We start from the raw sequence: 25,000 nt of genomic DNA on the forward strand, positions 1-25,000 counted from the left end.
GCACTGGAGAGCAGGAGCTGAGGTCGGGGTTGTCATGGCAACTAGGAGAAGGGGCCTTTTGCTGCTTTACCTGAGTGCTGTGGAGCCTCGCTGGCTGGCTGAGGCAGGCAGCCACACACGCATGCACACACACACACACATCACACACACACACCACACACACACACACACACACACACACACACACACACACACAACTTAAAACGTACATGCCAGCACCATCTCTGTCCCCCTTCTCTTCCCATCTCTGAGATGCCCTGCTGTTCATCCAGACTCTACTGGTCAAACTCTTCTTTAGCTTGCTTGCTCAATCTGTCCTGCCCCCCCCCCCCTTTCTCTCGTACCCATACCTGTATGTCTCTCTCTTTTCCACCCTCTTCTCTTTCCTCTCCTTTCCTCTTCCTCTCCCCTTTCCACCCCCTCTCTCTCTCTCTCTCCCTCTCTTACCTCTTCCTCTCCTCTATGTTCCTCTTCCTCTCCCCTTTCCACCCCTCTCTCTTCTCTCTCTCTTCTCGCTCTCTCTGCATGTTGCTGATCCCCCAGTAGATAATGCAGATGGGCTGAGCTGTAATACTCTCTGAGACAAAGTGTGTGTGTATGTGTGTGAGATAGAGAGAGGGAGAGGGATAGAGAGAGAGAGATTCAAGATATTTATTTGTCACATACATACACAAGACACTTTTCTTTACATTACCTGCTTATAAAACCTGCTTGTAGAACCTCTAGAAACTCCTACATTTGTGAATTTCTGCATAGAAATAGAGTAGAAGAGGAAGAATAATTCAACAAAGACAAACAAATTGCTAACATGGCAGAATACATTTTTTGACCCCAAACCCCCTTCCAGAATCATAGACATTCAGTGATTTTGCAGGGCATAAATTCAAGGAGGGATGAATGCAAGGAGTAGGGCGGGACCTCTGCTCCACTGCTGTGAGGACCGGTCTGACCTCAGAATCTAAATCCTTCCACGATTGTTAATCTGGGTTCTGAGGATGACTGGCCCCATTGTACAATAAGCTTGATTTAAACTGTGTTTTTCTCCATGCACTCTCTGATGTTACTCTCTCTGGCACCAAACCAAAGTGCGAAGACGGAGATCTGAAGCCATAGCTCTTCCAGACAGTAAAATGACTGTGAACTAGGGGTGTATTCGTCCCGCGAATTTACGGTACGGCCGTCACGGTGCGGTACACGCAGCCATACGACGAATACGCCCCCACAGCGCACACACGCGAGTCGCACATGCAGGCACTCGCGAGGTCCGTGCGAGAACAGCGCGTGTGGCCGGGCACCACCGAGTCAGACTTCAGAGCGGCGAAAGTGCATGGAGAAAGGCACATACATTGGAAACAGTTGCAGGGTCATTACTTTACAGTTTTCTTTCGTTTTCTTGTTCGCCCCAATAACGTTAACCAAATGAAACCAATGGAAAGGACACACACACACGTCGCCGACACACACACGCCAAACAAACACATCAACATTCTCCCGCCCCGCCGGACTCACAGGCACAGCTCATCAAATAAAAAAAATAAACATACTTTTCCCGGACAGATCATCTGAGCTCCTCTCCAGTTGAACTGTCTGCTACTGTGTTTAAATCCAAATAATCCTCTGCCATTGTTGTAAGTCATCTGTTCTCTAGTATTCAGTCTCGTCGTGAAGTTAAATTCTCTCTAGAAGTGAAACTGAAACTTATCAAGGATAAATTGTTAAAGGGGCAGTAGGCAAGTGGATGCCTGAACACAGAATGACACCAGTATCACTGACTACCACAGCAAGCCTATAGAAAATTATTCTATTTAATAATAATAATTATAATAATTATCTAAAATATAATATAAATAAAAAATTAATTATAAAAAAATATATATATTAATAATAATAATTATAAATATGTACCGAACTCGTACCGAACCGTGACCCCAATACCGAGGTACGTACCGAACCGTGGCTTCTGTGTACCGTTACACCCCTACTGTGAACCATAAAAGCCACTTCCTCGACTCCTCTCCTCCTTCTGTCCTCTCCCATCTACCCCTTCTTCTTTTGGTTCAGAAGAGAGAGAGAGGGCGGCCGGGTAGCGCAGCGGACTAAGCGTCTGTCTACCACCACATAGCCAGTGGGATCGAATCCGGCTGTGGTGCCTCCGGCTTGGCCGACCGTCCATACTAACACAATTGGCAGTGTTAGCGGGTGGGAAGCCGGCGTGGGTGGGTCCTGGTCGTTGTAAAACAGCGACTCCTACAGTTCGGTCGGGGTGCCTGCACAGCAAGGGAAGGATCTGGGAGAGGTAGTGTGACCTTCCACACGTTACACTCTCCCAGTGAGAGTCCGCGCTGCCAGGTGAAAAGAAGCGGTGGGCTGGCTACACATGTGTCGGAGGAAGCATGTGATAGTCTCCGCCCTCCCAGACCGACGGTAGGGGGTAGAGTGCGCAACGACCAGGAAGGGGATTGGGAATTTGCATAACGACTAACATTGGGATGGGAGAATAAACGGAAAAAGAAAGGGGGGAAAAGATCATTAAAAAAAAAGAAAAAAGAAGAGAGAGAGAGGGTAGACACCATGCTGGGTAGACACTCCTTCCATAATACTAGAAGGCTCCTTAATATTCTCAATTCCCCTAATTCTAAGTCACCAGAAGTAATTGTCTCCAGGCGGCTGAGTGGCACAGCGGACTAAGCACTCGTCACCAACGCAAGAGACACTGGTATCGAATCCGGCTGTCAGCGTTGCCTCCGGCTTGGCCAGCCGTCATACTGGCTCGATTGGCAGAGTCAGCGGGAGGGAAGCCGGTGGGTGGGTCTGGGTCATTGTAAACAGCGACTCCTACAGTCCGGTCTGGGCGCCTGCACAGCGAGGGAACGATCTGGAGGGAGGTATTGTGACCTTCCACACGTTACACTCTCCCAGTGAGAGTCCGCGCTGCCAGGTGAAAAGAAGTGGTGGGCTGGGTACACATGTGTCGGAGGAAGCATGTGATAGTCTCCGCCCTCCCAGACCGATGGTAGGGGGTAGAGTGCGCAACGACCAGGAAGGGGATTGGGAATTGGCATAATGACTAACATTGGGATGGGATAAAAACGGAAAAAGAAGGGAGAAAAAGATAACAATAAAAAATAAAAAAAATAAAATAATTGTCTCCCTGGATGCAGAGAAGGCCTTTGACAGAGTGGAGGGGGGTACCTTTTATTTATACTGCTGAAATTCGGTTTCAGCCCTGATTCTATTGCCTGGATTAAGTTGCTTTACACACACCCAGTCAGGGAGGGGCTAGGGGCTACGAACTGGAAATGGGGGGGGGGGGGGGGGGGGGGGTATGTATAATTTGTATAACTATCTGTACTTTTATTTTTTGAAAACGTCCAATAAAGAAAGTTATAAAAAAGAGAGAGAGAGAGAGAAAACACACACACATATCCCTTGGTAGGTGCTGGGCTGAAAACACCATGAACAGAGAAGAAAGAACCCAACTAACCCTAACCCACTCGTCTTCTGCTCCCAACGCTGGTCTACTGGCCGTTGTTTTTCCAGCCTAATGGCTCCTCGTCAGGTCGAGCCTGGTTAAAGAGCCTGGTTAAAGAGCCTGGTTAAAGAGCCTGGTTAAAGAGCCATTGGGCTTGAAACATTGTGCGGATGAATGAGTGTCGTTGCAGGAGGAAGAGTGAGGGTTCTTGCTATTTTCCTATGTTGGTTGTTACCGTACACTGGAGCCTCTTCCTCCGCATGCTATAGTCCATTCGTCTATGAACCGTGAAACCAGCCTTTCAGCTTTTCATGTCCGTCTCTTCCCCAGCTGTCCCTCTCTTGGTCGGTACAGTACGGGATTGAAACTCAAGGGTGCCCCGACATCCCAGGGACGAGGAGAACTGTGTCTGGGACGGTCCCTGAACAATAGATGGGGGAAAAAGATCAATTCTTATACGGCCGCATTTTTTCTGGTTTCTGGTAAAACCCTGTCTCCCGCTTCCACTGCTTCCTCCCCTGCCTCCCCTGCTGTAGTCTACTGGTGGAAACCATGGAGGTAGCTGCTTCAGTTAACACATGGCTGGTGCTCAGAATGGGAGAGGTGAAACACCACAGGGGTATCTTTAGCCCTACCACTTACTCTAGCTGTGTGCTCCTATTGTCTGTTAAATCAGGAGCATTTAGCCTCTGTTCTGGGCAATCTGGATCAGCTGTCTGGCTTGGAATAAAAACAGCCTCTTCTTCTCCCTCTATCTGACTCCTCATCACAGGGCTGGTTATGGATCTCACCGTGGGTCTTTCTCTAGCTCACTCGCTCAATCTGTGTCTGTCTGTCTCTCCCTCTTTCTCTCTCGTTGTTGAGTCTGGCCCCTGTGGAAACCTCCTCTATGAGTCTGATGGTTCTTACTGGGTTCCACAGCCTCACACCCTCAGTGCGTGCGTGCGCCCTGTCCTCTGGCCCCAGGGCCTGGGCAAGGAGGGTCAGCCGAGGGGTGGAGGGGTTGTTTGCTCTGTGGGGGGGAGAGAGAGAGAGAGAGAGAGAGAGAGAGAGAGAGAGAGAGAGAGAGAGAGAGAGAGAGAGAGAGAGAGAGAGAGAGAGAGAGAGACGCTCTGGTTACAGTGGGGGAGGGGTGGCCAGAGGGAGGAGAACGCTGTGTGTGAACGTATGTTTGTAAATTAATGTATATTCAAGAGGGTGTGTGTAGATGGGTTTTCTGAATGTAGTTACGTGCCAATGTGTGTGTGTGTGTGTGCGCGTGCGTGCATGTGTGTGTGCGTGCATGTGCCTGTGAGGGCTCTCTTGGTAACGGTGTAATCCCTCTTCAGCGGCTTGTGAAACACAACAGAGCAGAGAGCAGCTCTATACGGTGGGGGGAGGGGCTCCCTGGTCTCACTCTTAACTTTTCTTTTTGGCTTGTACTATATTAACTCTCTGGCCTGTACTCCTCTGGCTAAAATTGTCTTAAGAGTGTCCATCAAAACCAGACATCCATGCAGACTAAATTCTTCACACTCGCTAAGTTAGTAAGCTGTTCATTCATACTGGCTCTCAGAGAGAGCTAAATGTAACTAGAGCAAATTGTCACACCCAGTCTGCTACCTTCAACCTCAGGTTGTCCTGTGAGGGATATGAAGTGTGATAGTGTGTGTGTTTTTTCCTGTACAAATTACAATGTTTTATGTATGTATCATGTAATACAATTGTCATGGTGCTATTTAATTCAAAATGGTCTATTTTCTTTAACTTCTTTTTAATACCACTGCAAAGAAACCTTTGGGGATTTAACTAAAAATATACAGTACTTTTTTGTAAAAATCCATACCTTCACATGGATTTACCTTCATATATTCGGTATACCTCCCAGCTCTACGGGGCACTAAATATGTATTGTGTGTCTGTGTTTTCCAGAGTGCAGCCGCTGCCCCCAGTCCGGTGATGGGAAACATGCCCCCTAATGATGGCATGCCAGGAGGACCCATGCCTCCAGGGTTCTTCCAAGTAAGTCTATCTGACTATCACCCCCTCTGTCTCTCTGTTTGACTATATTCCTCCTGTCTGTCTGGGTTGCCTGTATGTCTGTCTCTCTGTCTGTCCGCCCACTCTCCCCCTCCGCTCTGTCTCTCTCTATGGTCGTCACTAAGCTCCTCCTCCTTTTTTAGCCTCTTTAGCCGCCCTAATCCCTGTCCAGATGTGCCCCCCCCCCTCTCTGTCTATCTCTCTCTGTCTATCTCTCTTTCTCTGTGTCTCTCTCTCTCATTCCTTCTGTTTCTCTGTCTGTCTATCTTTCCATTCATATGCCCCTGGCTGAGCTGTTAACTCCTAGTGTTTTGTCTGTGACTGGAGAGACCTTAGCCACTTGTACAAGAGCATGTTCAAGGCATGGATGTTGCTGTTATTCTGCCTCTCCATTCTGTATCAAAGGTTTGAACACAGTGGGGGGGGGGGGCATTGTTGTTCTAACTAATCTGGCAGCAGAGGTAGTCACATTGCCAGGATGGTGTCTGTGTAAATGGGACTGTCGGCATGCAGGGATAGGGGGTTATAGGCCTTAATGTAGCTTGTAGGTAATATCATAACCACAACTATTTTCACAAGTGAAGCGCTGCCACTATATCCCCACACCATCAACCCGCGGGAATATTGCTCCAGCTATCAGTTGTTGCATGAATGGTGGGATAGAACAATGGCTGACATGAATAATAATAATAATAATAATAATAATAATAATAATAATAATAATAATAATAATAATAATAATAATAATAATAATAATAATAATAATAATAATAATAATAATAATAATAATAATAATAATAATAATAATAATAGCTATGTGTTATATGTATGATTAAAAGAATATGCAACGTAAGAAGCCAAACACAACTTTATTAAAACACAACTCATACACCAGCCTTGAGATGAAACAGCATCACTGCATCGTCTACTTCGGGAATATTCTTTTTTTGGGACATAGAAACATATAGGCTACATTTAATGAGCTACATGTGATTAGTAGCTACATTTAATGAGCCTACATGTGATTAGTAGCTACATTTAATGAGCTACATGTGATTAGTAGTTACATTTAATGAGCTACATGTGATTAGTAGTTACATTTAATGAGCTACATGTGATTAGTAGCTACATTTAATGAGCTACATGTGATTAGTAGTTACATTTAATGAGCTACATGTGATTAGTAGTTACATTTAATGAGCTACATGTGATTAGTAGCTACATTTAATGAGCCTACATGTGATTAGTAGCCTACAGACATATCCAAGGACAGGGGTAACACTTGTTCAAATTTCACCTCTAAATGCACACATTTCAAAAGCCTATCTAGAAAGCGTGTCATAACTCATCATCTTAATTATTATGTCACAGTTATTATTTGTCCCTCAGCTATTGCAGCCCCAGCAGCCTGCTGCACAGTCAAGTATGCTGCATAGTTTGCTATTTTCGTGTAAGCATTTCCCTCCTGTAAGCAAAAGGTGGCATAATGAGGGGTCTTCTTTACAGCAATACTGCAGGATATCTGTTTAAAAGGGGCTCTTGAATATGTTGTCATGACCCTGTGCTACTGTTTTAGTATAGACAGTAGGTATGGATTTCCACTTTTTATGCTTTTGGAGCCCTGGGGCAGTGGTCTGTTGTGAGTGGGACTATGTCTGAGGGTTGAAAAGGTCAGGATGGGGATAGGAGAGGAAAGGAAAGGAAATTAAAGGAGAGGAGAGAAAGGAAAGGAGACCAGGATAGTTCCTCTGGTTTGCGTTGCTTTACTAATTCCTTCAGTCATCGCTGTTCTCTGAAGCCATTCTGGGAGGCTGAAGAGGTCTCTTTTTCTCTTTCTCTGTCTCTCTCTCTCAACACTCACTCACTTTCTCACTCACACACACACACAAACACATCCGTCTTTCACTCTCTTGTACAATCGGAAATAGTCAATAGTTTACTCAAATAAAAGTAAAAAAAAAAAAAAAAATGATTCTAAAAAGATAAATTAAAAAAAGGGTATTCATCTTCTATTCAAGTAAAATGCTTGCAAAAAGTACAAATGTTGCTTTTTAAGATTTTGTGAGTGACCCACCATTGTTGGCCAAAATAAATGATTGCATTTACGAGATATTTGATGGTCATAATGAGACCAAAATCTGTGGGCGTTGTCCTTTGTAGAAGGCCAAAAAAAGCTGATTTACTTAAAATAACAAATTGGTACTTCAATTTCTACTCTTATAATTAAAGGAACATTTCTGTAGAAACCAATTTTTATGTCATGTCGGGTCTAAATGAATAATAGGGACAACAATCTTTGCAATTGGTCCAGTATTAAACAGGCAGCAATGTAATCACACAGGGCAAACCTGCACGTCAAAGTACGTCCAATAAAAGGGCTTATTTTTGCCACTGATAGGCTCAGACTGTTAGTGTCTGAAGACAGAAGGCTGGATGGCGCAGCGGTCTAAGCGCTCGTCACCAACGCGTGAGACACCGGTATCGAATCCGGCTGTCAGCGTTGCCTCCGGCTTCGGCCGGCCATCATACTGACTCAATTGGCAGTGTCAGCGGGAGGGGAGTCGATGGGTGGTAATCTGGTTGTTGTAAACAGCGACTACTACAGGTCGGTCAGGGCGCCTGCACAGCAAGGACAGGAGATGTCGAGGGTAGTGTGAGCCTCCCCACACGTTACACCTCGCCAATGAGAGTCCGCGCTGGCAGGTGAAAAGAAGTGGCTGGCTGACTCCGCATGTATCGGAGGGGACATGCGATAGATTCTTCAACCCTCCCTACGACTGACCAGTGGGGGGGCACATGCGAGCAACGATCAAGACAGGGGAGGGGGGAATTGGCACGACTAAATTGGGATGGGAGAAAAAACAGAAAAAGAAAAGGAGAAAAAGTGGATAAAAAAAATATAGTGTCCTGAAGACTCTTCAATTCATTTGACTACAGTCTGGCTCAAACAAACTCACTCTGAAATCCAGTGAGGCATGAGTTGTTGCAGGACGAGTACAATGGAAACTTGAGTGAGTCTGTGAGGAAGATTAGGTTATCTTGTTGGGACAACAGAAAGCGTCACGTTATCTAAAAGATAATGGTTTGTGTTTGCGCATATCCGAATTGTACAGTACCAAGAAAATGTTGAGCCATAGACTACCTTCATTGGAGTGGAACACGCTGATAGTGTCGCTAGTTATGCTACAAATGGATGAAAACACCTGTCCGTACACCGCGCCTTGCAGACCATCGGGTCTGTAGCAATGATTTTATTTTTTACCCTGATGACTACTGTCAGTCCAAGAGAAGAAATCCTACACCAAATGTTGTTCCAAGAGTGGAGAGACCTGCTGCAGACAGAGTGGAGGTAATGTTATTAGTTAAAGTTGTGTTGACCTGGCATCAGTACATACGAAAGCTTGGCAGGAGAACTGCAAAAAGCCTGTCAGTGGCAAAAAAAAAGCTATTTTAGTTGACATACATTGACGTTCATGTTTTCCACGTGTGATTTACATTGTGATTACATTGCAGCCTGTTTTGCGGCTGCCGGCTCAAGCGATCTCTCTCAATACTGGACCAATTACCAAACTTGTTGTCCCTATTATTCAGTTAGACCCCACATGATGGAAAAATAGGGCCCAGGTTTAAAAAGACAGAAATGCCCCTTTAAGCAACAACCCAAGCCAGGCCATGTTATATGGAAATTATTTCACAATAAGCTGTGTTGTCTGCAGCTGTCTGATATAATGTTTATATATCAGGGCTAGGAGTGGGTTATTGCTATTATAAAACGGTTGCCAAATTTGTTCCACATATTATTTATCCTTATGAACTCCACATAATAGACTGTACTATCAAGTTGAATTTATAAACCAAAACAAATGTTGTTTTTGGCGCAACAGGCATCAGGGGTGGGAGAGTGAATGCTTTGAGTGAATGATTTGAGTGAATGTATTATCTACAGTCTACAGTATATAAAAAAGCTCAAAATGTCATCATTACTATCATGTTTAATTTGATTACAATCATTATTTATATAGATGTATTGCCCACCTACTTTTTTTTTTTTTTTTTTTTTTTACTTTTTTTTTTAGTGTTTATCGCTTTTCTGGTCAAGCATGACCGACAGAAACAGGTTGAAATGGGATGTAGAGCAGGGGAAGACATTCTGAGAAATGACGGCGGGTCCGGGAATCGAACTCGTGTCCCCCAGATCCGTGACGAGCACGGTTTTCCCCGACGCAGAAATAGCGCCGAGATATGCGGTGAGCTACGGGAGCTCCCCTACTTTCTTTTTTTTTAATCCACTTTTTCTCCTATTTTTCAATTTTTTCTCCCATCCCAATTCCACTGTGCCAATTCTCCCCTCCCCTGTCTTGAACGTTGCTCACATATGCCCCCCACTGGCCGGTTGTAAGGAGGATAGAAGCCTTGCATCACGTGTCCCCTCCGATACACGAGGAGGCAGCCTGTCACATCTTTTCATTGGCGAGGTGTAACGTGTGGGAGGCTCACACTACCTCTGCTGTGCAGGCGTCCCCCAACCGACCTGTAGGATTTGATTTGATTTGATTTTATTAGGGATCCCCATTAGCTGGTGCGATAGCAACCAGCTAGTCTTCCTGGGGTCCACACACAAAAAAACATAAACAATCACCATTGCAAAAAAACAAAATTATTAAAAGTCAGTACACACAATGCATAATGAACCTACCGTAACAATTAATATAGCTAAAATTACATTAGTGTAAAACAAAAACAAAAAACCACTTTACAGTGTTAAAAACAATTTAAAAACAATTTAAAAACAATTTAAGATTATTTTTAAAAGTGAATCTACTGTAAATGCAGCAGAGGTTCCGAGGCAGGCCATTCCACAGAGTTAATGCTCTAAAAATAAAAGATCTCCCCAGAGCGCTGGTTCTAGGACCTGGCAATTCAAGCTGCCCACTACTGGAACCTCTGTCCACAATGTCCAGATTACCACCCATCGACTTCGACCCGCTAACTCTGCCAATTGAGTTAGTATGACGGCTGGCCCAAGCCAGAGACAACGCCGACAGCCGGAGTCGAACCCGGTGTCTCTTGCGTTGGTGACGAGCGCAATGTCCGATGCGCCACCCAGCCGCCCTATTGCCCAACTACTTTGAGGTAAAAGTATTAACCCTTTAATCGCCAAGGACGCCGTAACACGTCATTGCTCGCCATGCTTAATCTGCCAATGACGCCATAACACGTCATTGAGATCAATATTTCAAAAATCTGTGATGGCAATCATATTTCTCTACACACTGAGTACTACACACCGCTTGCGTGATTCAGCAGTTTATGTTACTTGATCTTTGTGTACATTCAATATGCTGATGTGTGAGTAAATACAGATAGGAACTACATAGCTGTTGTCCTGTGCTGTCCTGGGTCCTGCGTGGAGTTGATTGACACATGTGCGTGTGTGTGTGTGTGTGTGTGTGTGTGTGTGTGTGTGTGTGTGTGTGTGTGTGTGTGTGTGTGTGTGTGTGTGTGTGTGCATGCATGTACAGTATGTGTATGTGTTGGGGGTCATAGGGAATGTTAATGATGTATGAGCAGCGAGCGGGCCAGGGAGAAAGCTATCTGATGGTGTTGCGTGAGTGACATTGCTTTCCAAAAATAGACTCTGTGTGCTTGAGAGAAGAGAGAGAGAGAGAGAGAGAGAGAGAGAGAGAGAGAGAGAGATAGAGAGAGAGAGAGAGAGAGAGAGAGAGAGAGAGAGAGAGAGAGAGAGAGAGAAGAGAGAGAGAGAGAGAGAGAGAGAGAGAGAGAGAGAGCTCAGAGTACAGGCATATTCTGTAGATGAAGAGAGAGTATGTGTGTGCAATGCATGTGTGTGTGAGGGAGGGAGAGAGAGAGAGAGAGATGGATATAGTCATGTTCCAGAATTGTCCTCCACTGCAGCAATATCCTTCCTCCCTCTCTCTCTCTCTCTCTCTCTCTCTCTCTCTCTCTCTCTCTCTCTCTCTCTCTCTCTCTCTCTCTCTCTCTCTCTCTCTCTCTCTCTCTCTCTCTCTCTCTCTCTCTCCCCACTCTCTCACTCTCTCCTCTCTCTCTATCATCTCTCTCTCCCCTCTCTTTATAATTTTCCTCTCTCCTTTCTTCTCTCTCCTCTCTCATATCTCTCTCCTCTTTATGCTTTGTTCTGTTCTGTTCTCCTCCTTTCTTTTCTCTGCTTAGCTCAGCTTGTCTCAGCAACTAACCAGGCAAGCCAGGGAAAAATAAAGGATGGAAGAGTGTGTAACGAGAGCCTGCATTACACACATGCACGCACACACACGCACGCACGCACGCACGCACGCACGCACGCACGCACGCACGCACGCACGCACACACACACACACACACACACACACACACACACACACACACACACACACACACACACACACACACACACACACACACACACACACACATACTCAGCTCTCTCACAAAGTACATAATATCAGGTTTCCCTACAGCAGGTGGACTCTGTTGCCAGAACAGTAGCATAGTTAAGTGTATAGTAGTAGTAGGCTGTACTGTGATGCAAAGACACCAGTTATTCCCATGGCAACGTTTTACTACAGTTAGTACAACACACACACACACTCACACACACACACACACACACACACACACACACACACACACACACACACACACACACACACACACTGCTCTCCTGAGTAACTGACATCCATTATTCCCTAGTGATGTAACGTGGTCCTCACAACAGAAAGGCAGAATACTGGCTTTTCCATCAATCATTTATTAATTTGGAGGAAGATTAATTGGGATGTCACATATTTAAGTGTCACATTTCTGTTAAATAAAAACGATTTGTGCTTTTCACAACCATTGTGTTCAATCGAGAGGGTATTCCTGCCAGTCAGAGGACCAAATGTTGCTCGAAAGTCCAAATTAATTGACCTATCTAAACCCGCCCCTCCTTTCTTGACCCTGACCTTTCAAATGTATGGCCAATGGCTTTAAGTTATAGTCATTAGCCTGCTTGGTAAATTAATGATACATTACATGATAATTAATTTGTCTACATTACATGATATACTTAAGCATTACATCACACGCAGGAGTGGTTTGTGACCAATAAACCATGCCTAGGGGTGGTTGTTAGGCCCGAGGCGCAGCCGAGGGTCGTTAGACCCCCCTAGGCATGGTTTATTGGTCACAAATCACGACTGCACGTGGTGTAAAGCTTTTATACAACTGCCAGATTCATCCAACCTTATTTCTATACAATAAACACACATTAATCGAAGATTTATTGAAAAAAACCATCCGCCAGAAAAAGTAGTTCCCACAACTCCATGTGGAAGCAGCTTGAAGTGCATCCAACCAAACTAACACATCCAACTGTGTATTATTGGAATGATTGAGAGAAGTTGCCTCATGTGGAAGCAGCTTGAAGTGCATCCAACCAACTAACACATCCAACTGTGTATTATTGGAATGATTGATTGAAAATTTTATTACCAGATGCAGAATGGGTACAATACAGTACGGCTCAATACACACAATTGTTAAGGGAATGCATAGGAAAAAAACGTTTTCTTCGCCCTATTTTTTTATTTATTTCTTTTAGCCTAAACTTAACCAGTTGGAAACCAGGGGTACAGTAATAAAATTAGCAATCAACCAATCAATTAATTCAATAGACCATGCTCACTTAAAACAGCGCTGCTTCTCTCTCAGTCTGACTCCCCCGCTGTTGCAGACAGGAGTGTGTGTGTGTGTGTGTGCGTGTGTGTGTGTGTGTGTGTGTGTGTCACAGTGTGTGTGTGCGTGTGTGTGTGTATGTGTGTGTGTGTGTGTGTGTGTGTGTGTGTGTGTGTGTATGTGTGTGTGTGTGTTTGTGGGTACGCCAGCGTCGGACAGTGAGAGAGAACGCTGCAGTCAGTAGCAAGAAGGAAGTAGAAATTTAAATCAATCAATTAATCTATCAATCAAACCGCGATTTTTCTTTTGTTCTAGATTGCCTCAAGACCCATCAATTACATCATCCAACATTGTTTAAAGGGCTAACACATTCCCCTTGACAGAATCGCTTCATATTTAGTCGTTTAGTCGCCATTAACATATCCATTTGTAAATATTATTGGCCACCTTCTTGTGATCCGGCGGAGTGATGTGATGTGGGTCGGTTGTGGGCGGGTCCTGGGCCAGCAGCGTGGATTGTTGCCAATAAAGACGTGTAAAATGACTGTTTCAGCCAATCAGAATCGAGAAATTTGCATGCCGTTGTATAATTAAGCATTACATCACACGCAGGAGTGGTTTGTGACCAATAAACCATGCCTAGGGGTGGTTGTTAGGCCCGAGGCGCAGCCGAGGGTCGTTAGACCCCCCTAGGCATGGTTTATTGGTCACAAATCACGACTGCACGTGGTGTAAAGCTTTTATACAACTGCCAGATTCATCCAACCTTATTTCTATACAATAAACACACATTAATCGAAGATTTATTGAAAAAACCATCCGCCAGAAAAAGTAGTTCCCACAACTCCATGTGGAAGCAGCTTGAAGTGCATCCAACCAAACTAACACATCCAACTGTGTATTATTGGAATGATTGAGAGAAGTTGCCTCATGTGGAAGCAGCTTGAAGTGCATCCAACCAACTAACACATCCAACTGTGTATTATTGGAATGATTGATTGAAAATTTTATTACCAGATGCAGAATGGGTACAATACAGTACGGCTCAATACACACAATTGTTAAGGGAATGCATAGGAAAAAAACGTTTTCTTCGCCCTATTTTTTTATTTATTTCTTTTAGCCTAAACTTAACCAGTTGGAAACCAGGGGTACAGTAATAAAATTAGCAATCAACCAATCAATCAATTCAATAGACCATGCTCACTTAAAACAGCGCTGCTTCTCTCTCAGTCTGAGTCCCCCGCTGTTGCAGACAGGAGTGTGTGTGTGTGTGTGTGCGTGTGTGTGTGTGTGTGTGTGTGTCACAGTGTGTGTGTGCGTGTGTGTGTGTATGTGTGTGTGTGTGTGTATGTGTGTGTGTGTGTTTGTGGGTACGCCAGCGTCGGACAGTGAGAGAGAACGCTGCAGTCAGTAGCAAGAAGGAAGTAGAAATTTAAATCAATCAATTAATCTATCAATCAAACCGCGATTTTTCTTTTGTTCTAGATTGCCTCAAGACCCATCAATTACATCATCCAACATTGTTTAAAGGGCTAACACATTCCCCTTGACAGAATCGCTTCATATTTAGTCGTTTAGTCGCCATTAACATATCCGTTTGTAAATATTATTGGCCACCTTCTTGTGATCCGGCGGAGTGATGTGATGTGGGTCGGTTGTGGGCGGGTCCTGGGCCAGCAGCGTGGATTGTTGCCAATAAAGACGTGTAAAATGACTGTTTCAGCCAATCAGAATCGAGAAATTTGCATGCCGTTGTATAATTAAGCATTACATCACACGCAGGAGTGGTTTGTGACCAATAAACCATGCCTAGGGGTGGTTGTTAGGCCCGAGGCGCAGCCGAGGGTCGTTAGACCCCCCTAGGCATGGTTTATTGGTCACAAATCACGACTGCACGTGGTGTAAAGCTTTTATACAACTGCCAGATTCATCCAACCTTATTTCTATACAATAAACACACATTAATCGAAGATTTATTGAAAAAACCATCCGCCAGAAAAAGTAGTTCCCACAACTCCATGTGGAAGCAGCTTGAAGTGCATCCAACCAAACTAACACATCCAACTGTGTATTATTGGAATGATTGAGAGAAGTTGCCTCATGTGGAAGCAGCTTGAAGTGCATCCAACCAACTAACACATCCAACTGTGTATTATTGGAATGATTGATTGAAAATTTTATTACCAGATGCAGAATGGGTACAATACAGTACGGCTCAATACACACAATTGTTAAGGGAATGCATAGGAAAAAAACGTTTTCTTCGCCCTATTTTTTTATTTATTTCTTTTAGCCTAAACTTAACCAGTTGGAAACCAGGGGTACAGTAATAAAATTAGCAATCAACCAATCAATCAATTCAATAGACCATGCTCACTTAAAACAGCGCTGCTTCTCTCTCAGTCTGACTCCCCCGCTGTTGCAGACAGGAGTGTGTGTGTGTGTGTGCGTGTGTGTGTGTGTGTGTGTGTGTCACAGTGTGTGTGTGCGTGTGTGTGTGTATGTGTGTGTGTGTGTGTGTGTGTGTGTGTGTGTGTATGTGTGTGTGTGTGTTTGTGGGTACGCCAGCGTCGGACAGTGAGAGAGAACGCTGCAGTCAGTAGCAAGAAGGAAGTAGAAATTTAAATCAATCAATTAATCTATCAATCAAACCGCGATTTTTCTTTTGTTCTAGATTGCCTCAAGACCCATCAATTACATCATCCAACATTGTTTAAAGGGCTAACACATTCCCCTTGACAGAATCGCTTCATATTTAGTCGTTTAGCCGCCATTAACATATCCATTTGTAAATATTATTGGCCACCTTCTTGTGATCCGGCGGAGTGATGTGATGTGGGTCGGTTGTGGGCGGGTCCTGGGCCAGCAGCGTGGATTGTTGCCAATAAAGACGTGTAAAATGACTGTTTCAGCCAATCAGAATCGAGAAATTTGCATGCCGTTGTATAATAGCCTATACTCAAATCAATAAAAAAAATGGATGGTGATGTTTTTTGTCAGTTTTGAGATTATGTAATTTTGTTTGTGTGATTTCTGTTATTTTCCTGATTCTCTGAACTAATACAGAGGTTTATGTGTAACTCAGTCAGCCAGTCTGTTATCTATAGCCAGGACCAAAGCTGAAGGAAGTACAGTATATAACATACTGTGGCTCTACTGTAATGTACAATAAAGACAATATCTACAATATCTATCTCTTCTCTTTACTGACCATCCCTGCTCTCTCCTCCCTATATTAATAACCACAGCATTCGTTTATCTGGCATTTTCAAACTCTCTCTATCTTTCTGTTTCCCTCTTCTTTTGATTACTCTCTCTCACACAAAATTATCTCATGCTATCTCTTGCTTTTTGTCTCTGTGTCCTCTCTGTCCTCGCTCTTGCTTTTTGTCTCTGTGTCCTCTCTCTTGCTCAGTCCCTCCCCTCTCTCTCTCTCTCTCTCTCTCTCTCTCTCTCGCTCTGTCTCTCTCTCTCTCAGTTGTGTTTTGTGTTTGTGTGTATCACTATGCATGATAGTATGTGTATGTACACGCAACGCGCGCGCGAGCGTGTGTGTGTGTATGTGTGTGTCTGTGTGTGTGTGTGTGTGTGTGTGTGTGTGTGTGTGTGTGTGTGTGTGTGTGTGTGTGTGTGTGTGTGTGTGTGTGTGTGTGTGTGTGTGTGTGTGTGTGTGAATTAAAGCACATTGCCGTGTGCAGTGTGGATTTTGTGGATTTGTGTGTGTGTGTGTGTGTGTGTGTGTGTGTGTGTGTGTGTGTGTGTGTGTGTGTGTGTGTGTGTGTGTGTGTGTGTGTGTGTGAATTAAAGCACATTGCCGTGTGCAGTGTGGATTTTGTGGATTTGTGTGTGTGTGTGTGTGTGTGTGTGTGTGTGTGTGTGTGTGTCTGTGTCTGTGTGTGTGTGTCTGTGTGTGTGTGTGTGTGTGTGTGTGTGTGTGTGTGTGTGTGTGTGTGTGTGTGTGTGTGTGTGTGTGTGTGTTCCAACAATTTTCCCAGATGTAGCAATGCGGTAATTAACATAGGTGACCCCAACACTGTTACTGCTACGGTCCTGGGAGAGAGGGAGGGAGGGAGGAGAGAGGAGAGAGGGGGCTAGAGGAGGGAGGACAGAGGGGGCTAGAGGAGGGAGGGAGGAGCGAGGGGGCTAGAGGAGGGAGGAAGGGAGGAGGGGAAGCATCAACTCCCAGATTCCCCAAATCTGTAGCTCACAGGCCAAAACTCACAGCACGCTCCTGCAGAGAAGAAGGATGGAGAGAGAGAGAGAGAGAGAGAGAGAGAGAGGGGGGGGGAGAGATGAAGGGAAGGTGGGGAGAGAGGAGGAAAGAGTGACAAGAAAAGGGGTGAGAGAGAAAGTGTTGGCGCCAGGCCCAGGTCTGTGGTCCTCTGTGGTGTAGCAGGGATCAGCCTGCTTAATAATCCCCCCCCCTCTCCTCACAGCTAAACTCCAGTGCTGCTGCGGCTCGGCCCTCTGGGGAGGACGGAGTAGGGGAGACTGGGGAGGACAGGAGGAGGAGGGGGGGAGAGGAGAGGAGGTGAAAAGCAGAAGAGAGGAAGGGTTGAGGGGAGATGGACGGTTAAGGAGAGAGGGGAGAGGAAAGCAGGTGGAAAAACGGGAGGGGAAGGATGAAGGAGAGGGGAGGAGAGAAGAGGAGAGATGCGAGGAGAGATGGAATTAACTACAGGGAGGAGAAGGAGGGGAAACAGAGAATAGAGGACAAGGGAAGTGAGGACCTCGGGGGCGGGGGGGGAGAGTTTTTCTTTCAAAATCCTCATTTATTTACTTTTGGGGATAGATAACTGCAATGCATAACAATATAATGATGGATTCACCTCCAACCCTCTCTCTGCTCACTGGCTGTTAAATTATACTGGTAAAATATTTATATAGCCATTTTTCCCATGCACGCACACACACACACACACATAGACAATTGGAACAAATAAATAACGAGAGGAAGATGGGAAAGAAGAGACTACAGAATAGAGAAGAGCATTAGCGGACCATTCGGGGGGAAAGCAAATTAGATTAAATAATGCTACTTAGAGACAACTGTGGTCTGCCTGTCAAAGAATGTCTCAGTAGGGGCCCCCGAAGTTTGCTAGAACTTTTACCCTCAGATCCCTGCCAGGTAGATTGGATCCTCTCTCAAGCTGCAGGCATTATATTACGTCTCTTAAGCCGCTGGGAGTGGGAGGGTGGGGCAGCTTCCCTCCACTTAAGTAGAATCAATGGTTATGCCAAAAAAAGAAGACTGAGACAAGGGCACTGCATTCTGCTGCAGGTAATTGCAACTCTTCAGGGACGACACACCAAAAAGGCACAACAACAGGATTAGGTTTGATTACACATTTTATAATTGGCAACAAGGTATCAAAGACAGATTTCCCCTAATTTTTGCAGGCTGACTCATAGCAAAGCCAGTACACAGTCAATTATGAGGAACGCTTACACTAGGGCTGAACAACAGGCATATATCAAGTTCATATTGATATTGTAATATGTTACGTCCCCAGGCGGCCGGGCATGAGAATGACAGTGGACATTTCCCCCCTCCTGACATTGGTTCCCTACCTCCCTCTGGTGACCTAAGCCCGATGGTGCAGGCGGCCATCTTGTGTTGGTTTAGAGTAATAGAATTAATTTCTAATTGTTTGTTATCCTGGGCTCTTCCTTCCCTTGTTTGATTTCGTCCTCCTGTCTGATTGTTGTATGTGATTATGCCTTTTGTGTCCAAGTTGAGTTTTCCTAGTGTGTTCTTATTTTTGGCATTTCTATATTATTGTCTGGGCTCGCCAGCTGTTAGTAATTCAATCAAGGGTAGTATTTAAGTGTGGTCTGCCCTCACTTCATTGTGGAGTCATTGTCTCCTGTACCCTCATTGTACCCTCACTTACTCTGTGTTCCCTTGCCCTTCGTGCCTCTCCTTGCCTTGTTTCATGTTCGTCTGTGCTGTAAGTAGTTTATATATCCCGTTTTCGTTCATCTTTGTTTTCCTGTCCCCTTCAGTGTTGTTTTGTATTATTTTGTCGTCCTAGTAAACCTTTTTATATTTCCACGTATCCTGCCGTCTCTGCCTCCTCTCTTCCCTGTCTGCAAATTGCGTTCTCACCCTCACAGCACTCCCAATCGTAACAGTAATATGCAATATCCATATAATGAAGACCACAGTATGGGGATTAAATAAAAAAAGAACAATATATATATATATATATATATATATATATATATATATATATATATATATATATATAAATACATCATATATCATAAGGTCTCCAACGGTATACTAAGACAATTATTTCAAACTACATAAAAAAAGGAAATGTAGATTCAAAATACGAGAAATTATATTGCAAGCTATATCGCAAAATCTGCATCTATTCATCATTCAGCCCTGACTTTATGAATTTATCCCTAGGCTAGATGGACCTATGGACATTCTGAATAATATTTTTGTTTGAAAAACTGTTTTTGACATAATGCAGCAAATAGAATTCCAACTAGGGGAAGGATTGTGCCTGATCAAGCAGGACATCCCATGTGTCATCTGTAAGAGCCAGGCTACCTTTCCCATGAACAAGTGGAGCTGTCAGTCTACTGTACCTCTCAGACCAACAAGTAAGAGATATCTGTCGGATGTTTCTTTTCTCCTAAGTACTGGGATGCTAAACCTTTTACTAAACACCCAAGTTGTAGGAATCTGAAGAAATGATGATGTGAAATGATGTAAAAGGTCAAATGGTTCATAGAGCTTTTTCCCCAGAAGAAGCAGCTGTCTTATGAAAAGATCTCAACACTCGCTCTGAAACACTGTGGGGCGAATTCACAAAGGGATTGCACTGCTTTTTCTGACACTAAGCCAGCGCAAATTGCTCTGAAACACAGTTTGCTATTCACAGAGGAGGGTGAAATGAGGTGGTAACTGCGTCCCATCAGCATTGCGTCCGGTGCAATTAGCGCGTATTCAAATGAGATAATATGGGCGGAACACATTCCCCTTTCTATGCAAGCCTCGTCCAAAAACACTCCCAATTCACAGCGGCCGGCGCAAATTGCACCATGCAGTTAAAGGTTAAAGCCATGCACCTAACGTCTTCAGAGATCTGGTGGCAACTCAGCAACGTGAGCGACGTGGAAAAATGTGGATGATTTTGTGCAAGCTTCCACGCGCTCGCCGGTGTGCGGATCGATGCAAGATTTCTCCCAGTGGTAGATCTCGGCGGGGGGCACGACTTCCATCAGCGAAAAGGTCGGGAAAAGGTCGAGACGCGACATGTAAAAACCTTGCCGATTTTGCGCGAGCTCCCACTTGCGCGCCCGTATTCCGATCCACCCAATAATATTCACGGGGGTAGATGTCCTCGTGGGACACAATGCATTGTCCTGTGGGGTTATGCTCCCCGTGGCTATATTAATAAAGAAAATAAATAAAGAAACCCATTATTATTTATTTATCCCAAATTATCATTCTGACGGCCTGTCTGCAGCCAGTCGGCCCCGTGCATGTTGCTATACATTAACTCATTCAGAGCCACGCCCATATGACCAAATTAAGTCTAGATTGCCACCGCTTTAAAGGGGAACTATCTTATAAATGGCCTTTTTCAGTGTTTAGCATTGTTTCCTAGCTATGTGGACTTATATTAATATGATCTATGTCTCTAATTCTCATATTGGCGCATTCTTCCAATTCTCCTCTCACAATATTCACCCTCACTGAACTGAGTCATCTGAAAATGTGCTGATCTGTGATGTCAGAGAGACTCAGCTGCATGATAATGTGGCAGATGCCACCAGGCCACACAGTGGTTTAGGAGCCCAGGCTCAAAACGGCTCGAGATCTTGAGGTAGAAAAATGCTGTTTTTGAGGACTTGATTAGAAATACAAAACAATGAATAAAAAAAACGTATAATTACAGAGGTGTTCCATAAACTCACAGGAATTGTGTAAAAGTGCCCAAATAGTGAAAGAAATTGTAAAATAGTTCCCCTTTAATCAATGGGAGGACGGGTATATTTGCAAACGCTTAAACTATATCTTAAATTATGGCTATGGGTCTAATACACCCGTCGCTTATCAATGACGTGCTTGCAGTCAACATGTACGAAACGGATTGTTTTTTCATCAGTACATTTCCGTTTTATACCGTTTTGAATACGAGTATAGTTTTGGAGATTTCTAGTAATTCCAGAGAAAGACACGATAATAGCCCTTTAGTGGAATACACAAAACACGTTGTAATTTTTCGGCTGATTTATGAATCGTTTTCAAATAAACGCTAGATTATCGATAGTATATGTGTCCTCATGTACGAAGAGAAGCGGGGTCTGAAAAATCGCTTCTCCGTACTTTGGTCGGTGCGAACCTCACACACACACACACACACACACACACACACACACACACACACACACACACACACACACACACACACACACACACACACACACACACACACACACACACCGATGGCGGAGAAAGGAACATCTGATTACCCCAAGATTCGTAACATAATGGCCTTACCTCACATCTGATGTCATGCAAAAAGATTAATCCAATTCCTGATCGCTATTCCAAATATCGATTGCGTCCATTGATCCAACGTTATAGTCCAAAACCCATCATCCACGATGCTTCCAGTCCCCCCAGTCAATGCAATAGTATCCAGCTGCATGCCCGAGAAGTAAAACCTGGACCGGACTTATTTTTTTGATGCACAGTCCCAGCCAATCCAATCCAATGATGTGCAATACCATCCGGGAGACGATAGGCGGCGGTATTTGCCCTTTGCGAGCTCAGACCCATTCCCAATGATAACGTCAGGTTGGATGGATGAAAAATGAATGGATATCGCTAATAAAAGAAATACCGATTAAAACCCGACTATACTCGTGATTGGCACTCAAGCTATGGCGAGTTAACCCGACTATACTCGCGGTTGGCACTGAATGGGTTAACAGTCGTCTATTATAATCACATTTAACATTTTAAGCATTTTTTTTTTATCCACTTTTTCTCCCATTTTTCTATTATTCTCCCATCCCAATTTTCATATCGTCCAATTCAACCCTCCCTGTCTTCGAACGTTGTTTCTTGCCTCCCACAAGCAGGCTGCAATGTGGACTAAGTCATACAAAGCACGAGTCCCCTCCGATACTCGAGGTAACAGCAGTCGCATCTTTTCACCTGCACGGCTCGATCTTCAGCGTCGGGGGTCTAGGCTTTGGAGGGTCCCCGCCCCCGTCGCTTCTTGATTCTACTGCGCAGGCGCACCAACCGACCTGTAGGAGTCGCTGTCCACAACGCCCGATCCCCACCCTTCAGTTTCCCTCCCCGTAATACGGCCAATGTGTATTACTGTGGACGACCAGCTAAACTGAAAGCAATGTGGAGAGCGGGGCTCGAACAGGAGGCATCCTGTTCGAGCTCAGTCTCCAGCATTCGTTGCGAGCGCCTTGCCCACTGCGCCACGTAGCCGCCCTACATTTTAAGCATTTTATGAGCAAACTAAATTCGTTAGATTGGACATTTGAAAACGGTCTCGAATGGCCAAAACATGAGAGATGGAGATTATAGCTTGCTAACGTTACCACTTAAACTTATTTTTTCACCAGTTAACTTGAAAGGCGTGCTGATCAACTGTAATGCAACGTCATGATTGTCGATTGATGGGAGTATCAATAAATAGACAGATTTGTTTATGTAGCCTATATTAACACTTAATACTATATTGCCACCACCCACTTCAATGACAGAGCTCTCATATTTGCGAACGCATAAACTATATCTTAAATTATGGCTAATATGTGTCTAATATGGCCGTCGCTTATCAATGACTTGTTTGCAGTCAACATTGTCGAAACGGATTGTTTTTTAATCGGTTAATTTCCGTTTAATACCATTTTGAAAAACGCTCGTTTTTTGAAAGTTCCAGAAGAAAATAAAGATTCTGTGATAAACGTCCTTTACTGGAATACACTGGAATACACAAAAAACGTTGTAATTTTTCGGCCTATTTATGAATCTTTTTCAAATAAATGCTAGATTATATAGCATTTATTTATTATGTGAGTGTACTTATGCACGCTATAGAAGCGGGCTGAAAAATCGATTATCTTATTTCCTGATCGCACACACACACAGACACACACATACACACATATGGCACACGCTGATATATAGGTGAAAATAGCTCTGATTATCCCAAGACTGGTAAAATAGATTCCTTACCTCAGATCAGATGTTCTCCAAAAAGATTATTCCAATTCCTGATCGCCATTCCAAATATTGATCGCGTTTATTGATCCTACGCTGGGTACCGGAAACACATTCTCCGCTGTTCTAGTGGTTGGGGATTACTTGGATCGTCTCCGGTTACTTGTCTGACAAGTAAAATGTGGAAGCAGGACTTTTTTTTATCCATGCGTTTCATTCAATCCAATCCAAAGGGGTGCAGTACCATCCGGAGAGACGATAGGGGGCGGTATTTTCCCTGTTCGAGTTCAGACAGATCCCCACTGGTAACGTGAGGCTAGATTGATGAAAAATGAATGGAAATCGATAATTAAAAAAAAAACTAGATCTCTCGTCGCTGGCACTCAGCGGTTGGCATGAACTAACAAGAAATCTCGTCGTTGGAACTCAAAGTGTTAAGCAGCACATATAAATGATGAACTAACTTAGTTAATTAATAACTAACATAAATAGCATGGTAATAATATGTAGGTTATTGATCAATGAATGTATTGATGAATTAATTTATATTACAAATGATACATCAGTAGAAGATGTTATTTCCTCATTGTGAACGTGCTGTGTGATTGTCGCTCTAAAATCTCCTGCTGTCTGGGTTTTCTCATTCATAACAATGGAAGCAATAACAAGAATAATAAGAGCGTAATTCCCTCTCCCTCATTTCGGGTATATTCCTCCCCTTCCTGATATCTGCCAACAGCGCTGTCAGGTGCAAACTGCTCCGTGAGCAAACTGCTCTGGAGCAAATCATGAGCAAACTGCACAGTGCACACCTATGGGCGTGTTTGTGCTAGTATCTCATCCGTGCAATGTCCTTAGTGAACAGCGCACAAAGACGGAGCAGATACCACGTGCTAAAGTCGCACAGTTAACAGTGCAATTAGCACCGCGCAATCCATTCTTTGTGAATTCGCCCCTGTGTCCTGTATCAAAAAATGCAAACGATGGTTAGCACTGCAGTAAAGCTTGGAAGAGTAAATGCTTAGAAAACAAATTCTTCTCACTGACCTGAGACCAGAGAAGAGGACCTTTTTTGTTTTGCTGAAATGCATACTTGTACTATAGATTCCTAAGAGAATAAGAATATATCACACTGCGTTTCCACGTTTCAGTAGAACACAGAGTTAGTGATGCCGAATGAATGGCGACCATTGTGAAATCTTGAGAGCAAAGCTTTCTCTCTATACCTCATTTGTTGCTGTTGTTCAGACGCATAGTCTGCCATTGTGTTTGTACAAGGACTACGTCATCTGTTAGGCTAAACTTATAATTGTCTGCTAAACAGTGGGTTAAATATAGCCAGTGTCATACTGTATGCTGTGGGTGTGTGTGTGTGTGCGTGTGTGTGTGTGTGTGTGTGTGTGTGTGTGTGTGTGTGGTGTGTGTGTGTGTGTGTGTGTGTGCGTGCGTGCGTGCGTGTGCGTGTGTGTGTGCGTGTGCGTGTGTGTGTGTTTCACTCCTGTCTGGAGCCAGAATACTCTTCAGCCTGAGCAAACTCTTTTGAGCCATAAAGCTCCAAGCTAGACAGTCACTTTAAAGGTAGACTTGAGAATTACAAACACCGCTGCATGGAATCC

At 44.1% G+C, this 25,000-nt stretch overlaps 1 protein-coding gene across 1 annotated transcript in view; it reads left to right on the plus strand.

Moving 5' to 3' along the window:
* The window catches only part of ssbp4 (single stranded DNA binding protein 4), a 240,224-nt gene that overhangs the window by 158,469 nt on the left and 56,755 nt on the right, over nucleotides 1–25,000 (plus strand). The window contains 1 exon segment of the mRNA XM_084309168.1: nucleotides 5,384–5,473. Coding sequence (XP_084165294.1) covers nucleotides 5,384–5,473 — 90 coding nt within the window.

The sequence above is a fragment of the Notolepis coatsorum genome (genome assembly GCF_963971535.1).
Source record: "Notolepis coatsorum genome assembly, chromosome: 2".
Classification (NCBI taxonomy): Eukaryota; Metazoa; Chordata; class Actinopteri; order Aulopiformes; family Paralepididae; genus Notolepis; species Notolepis coatsorum.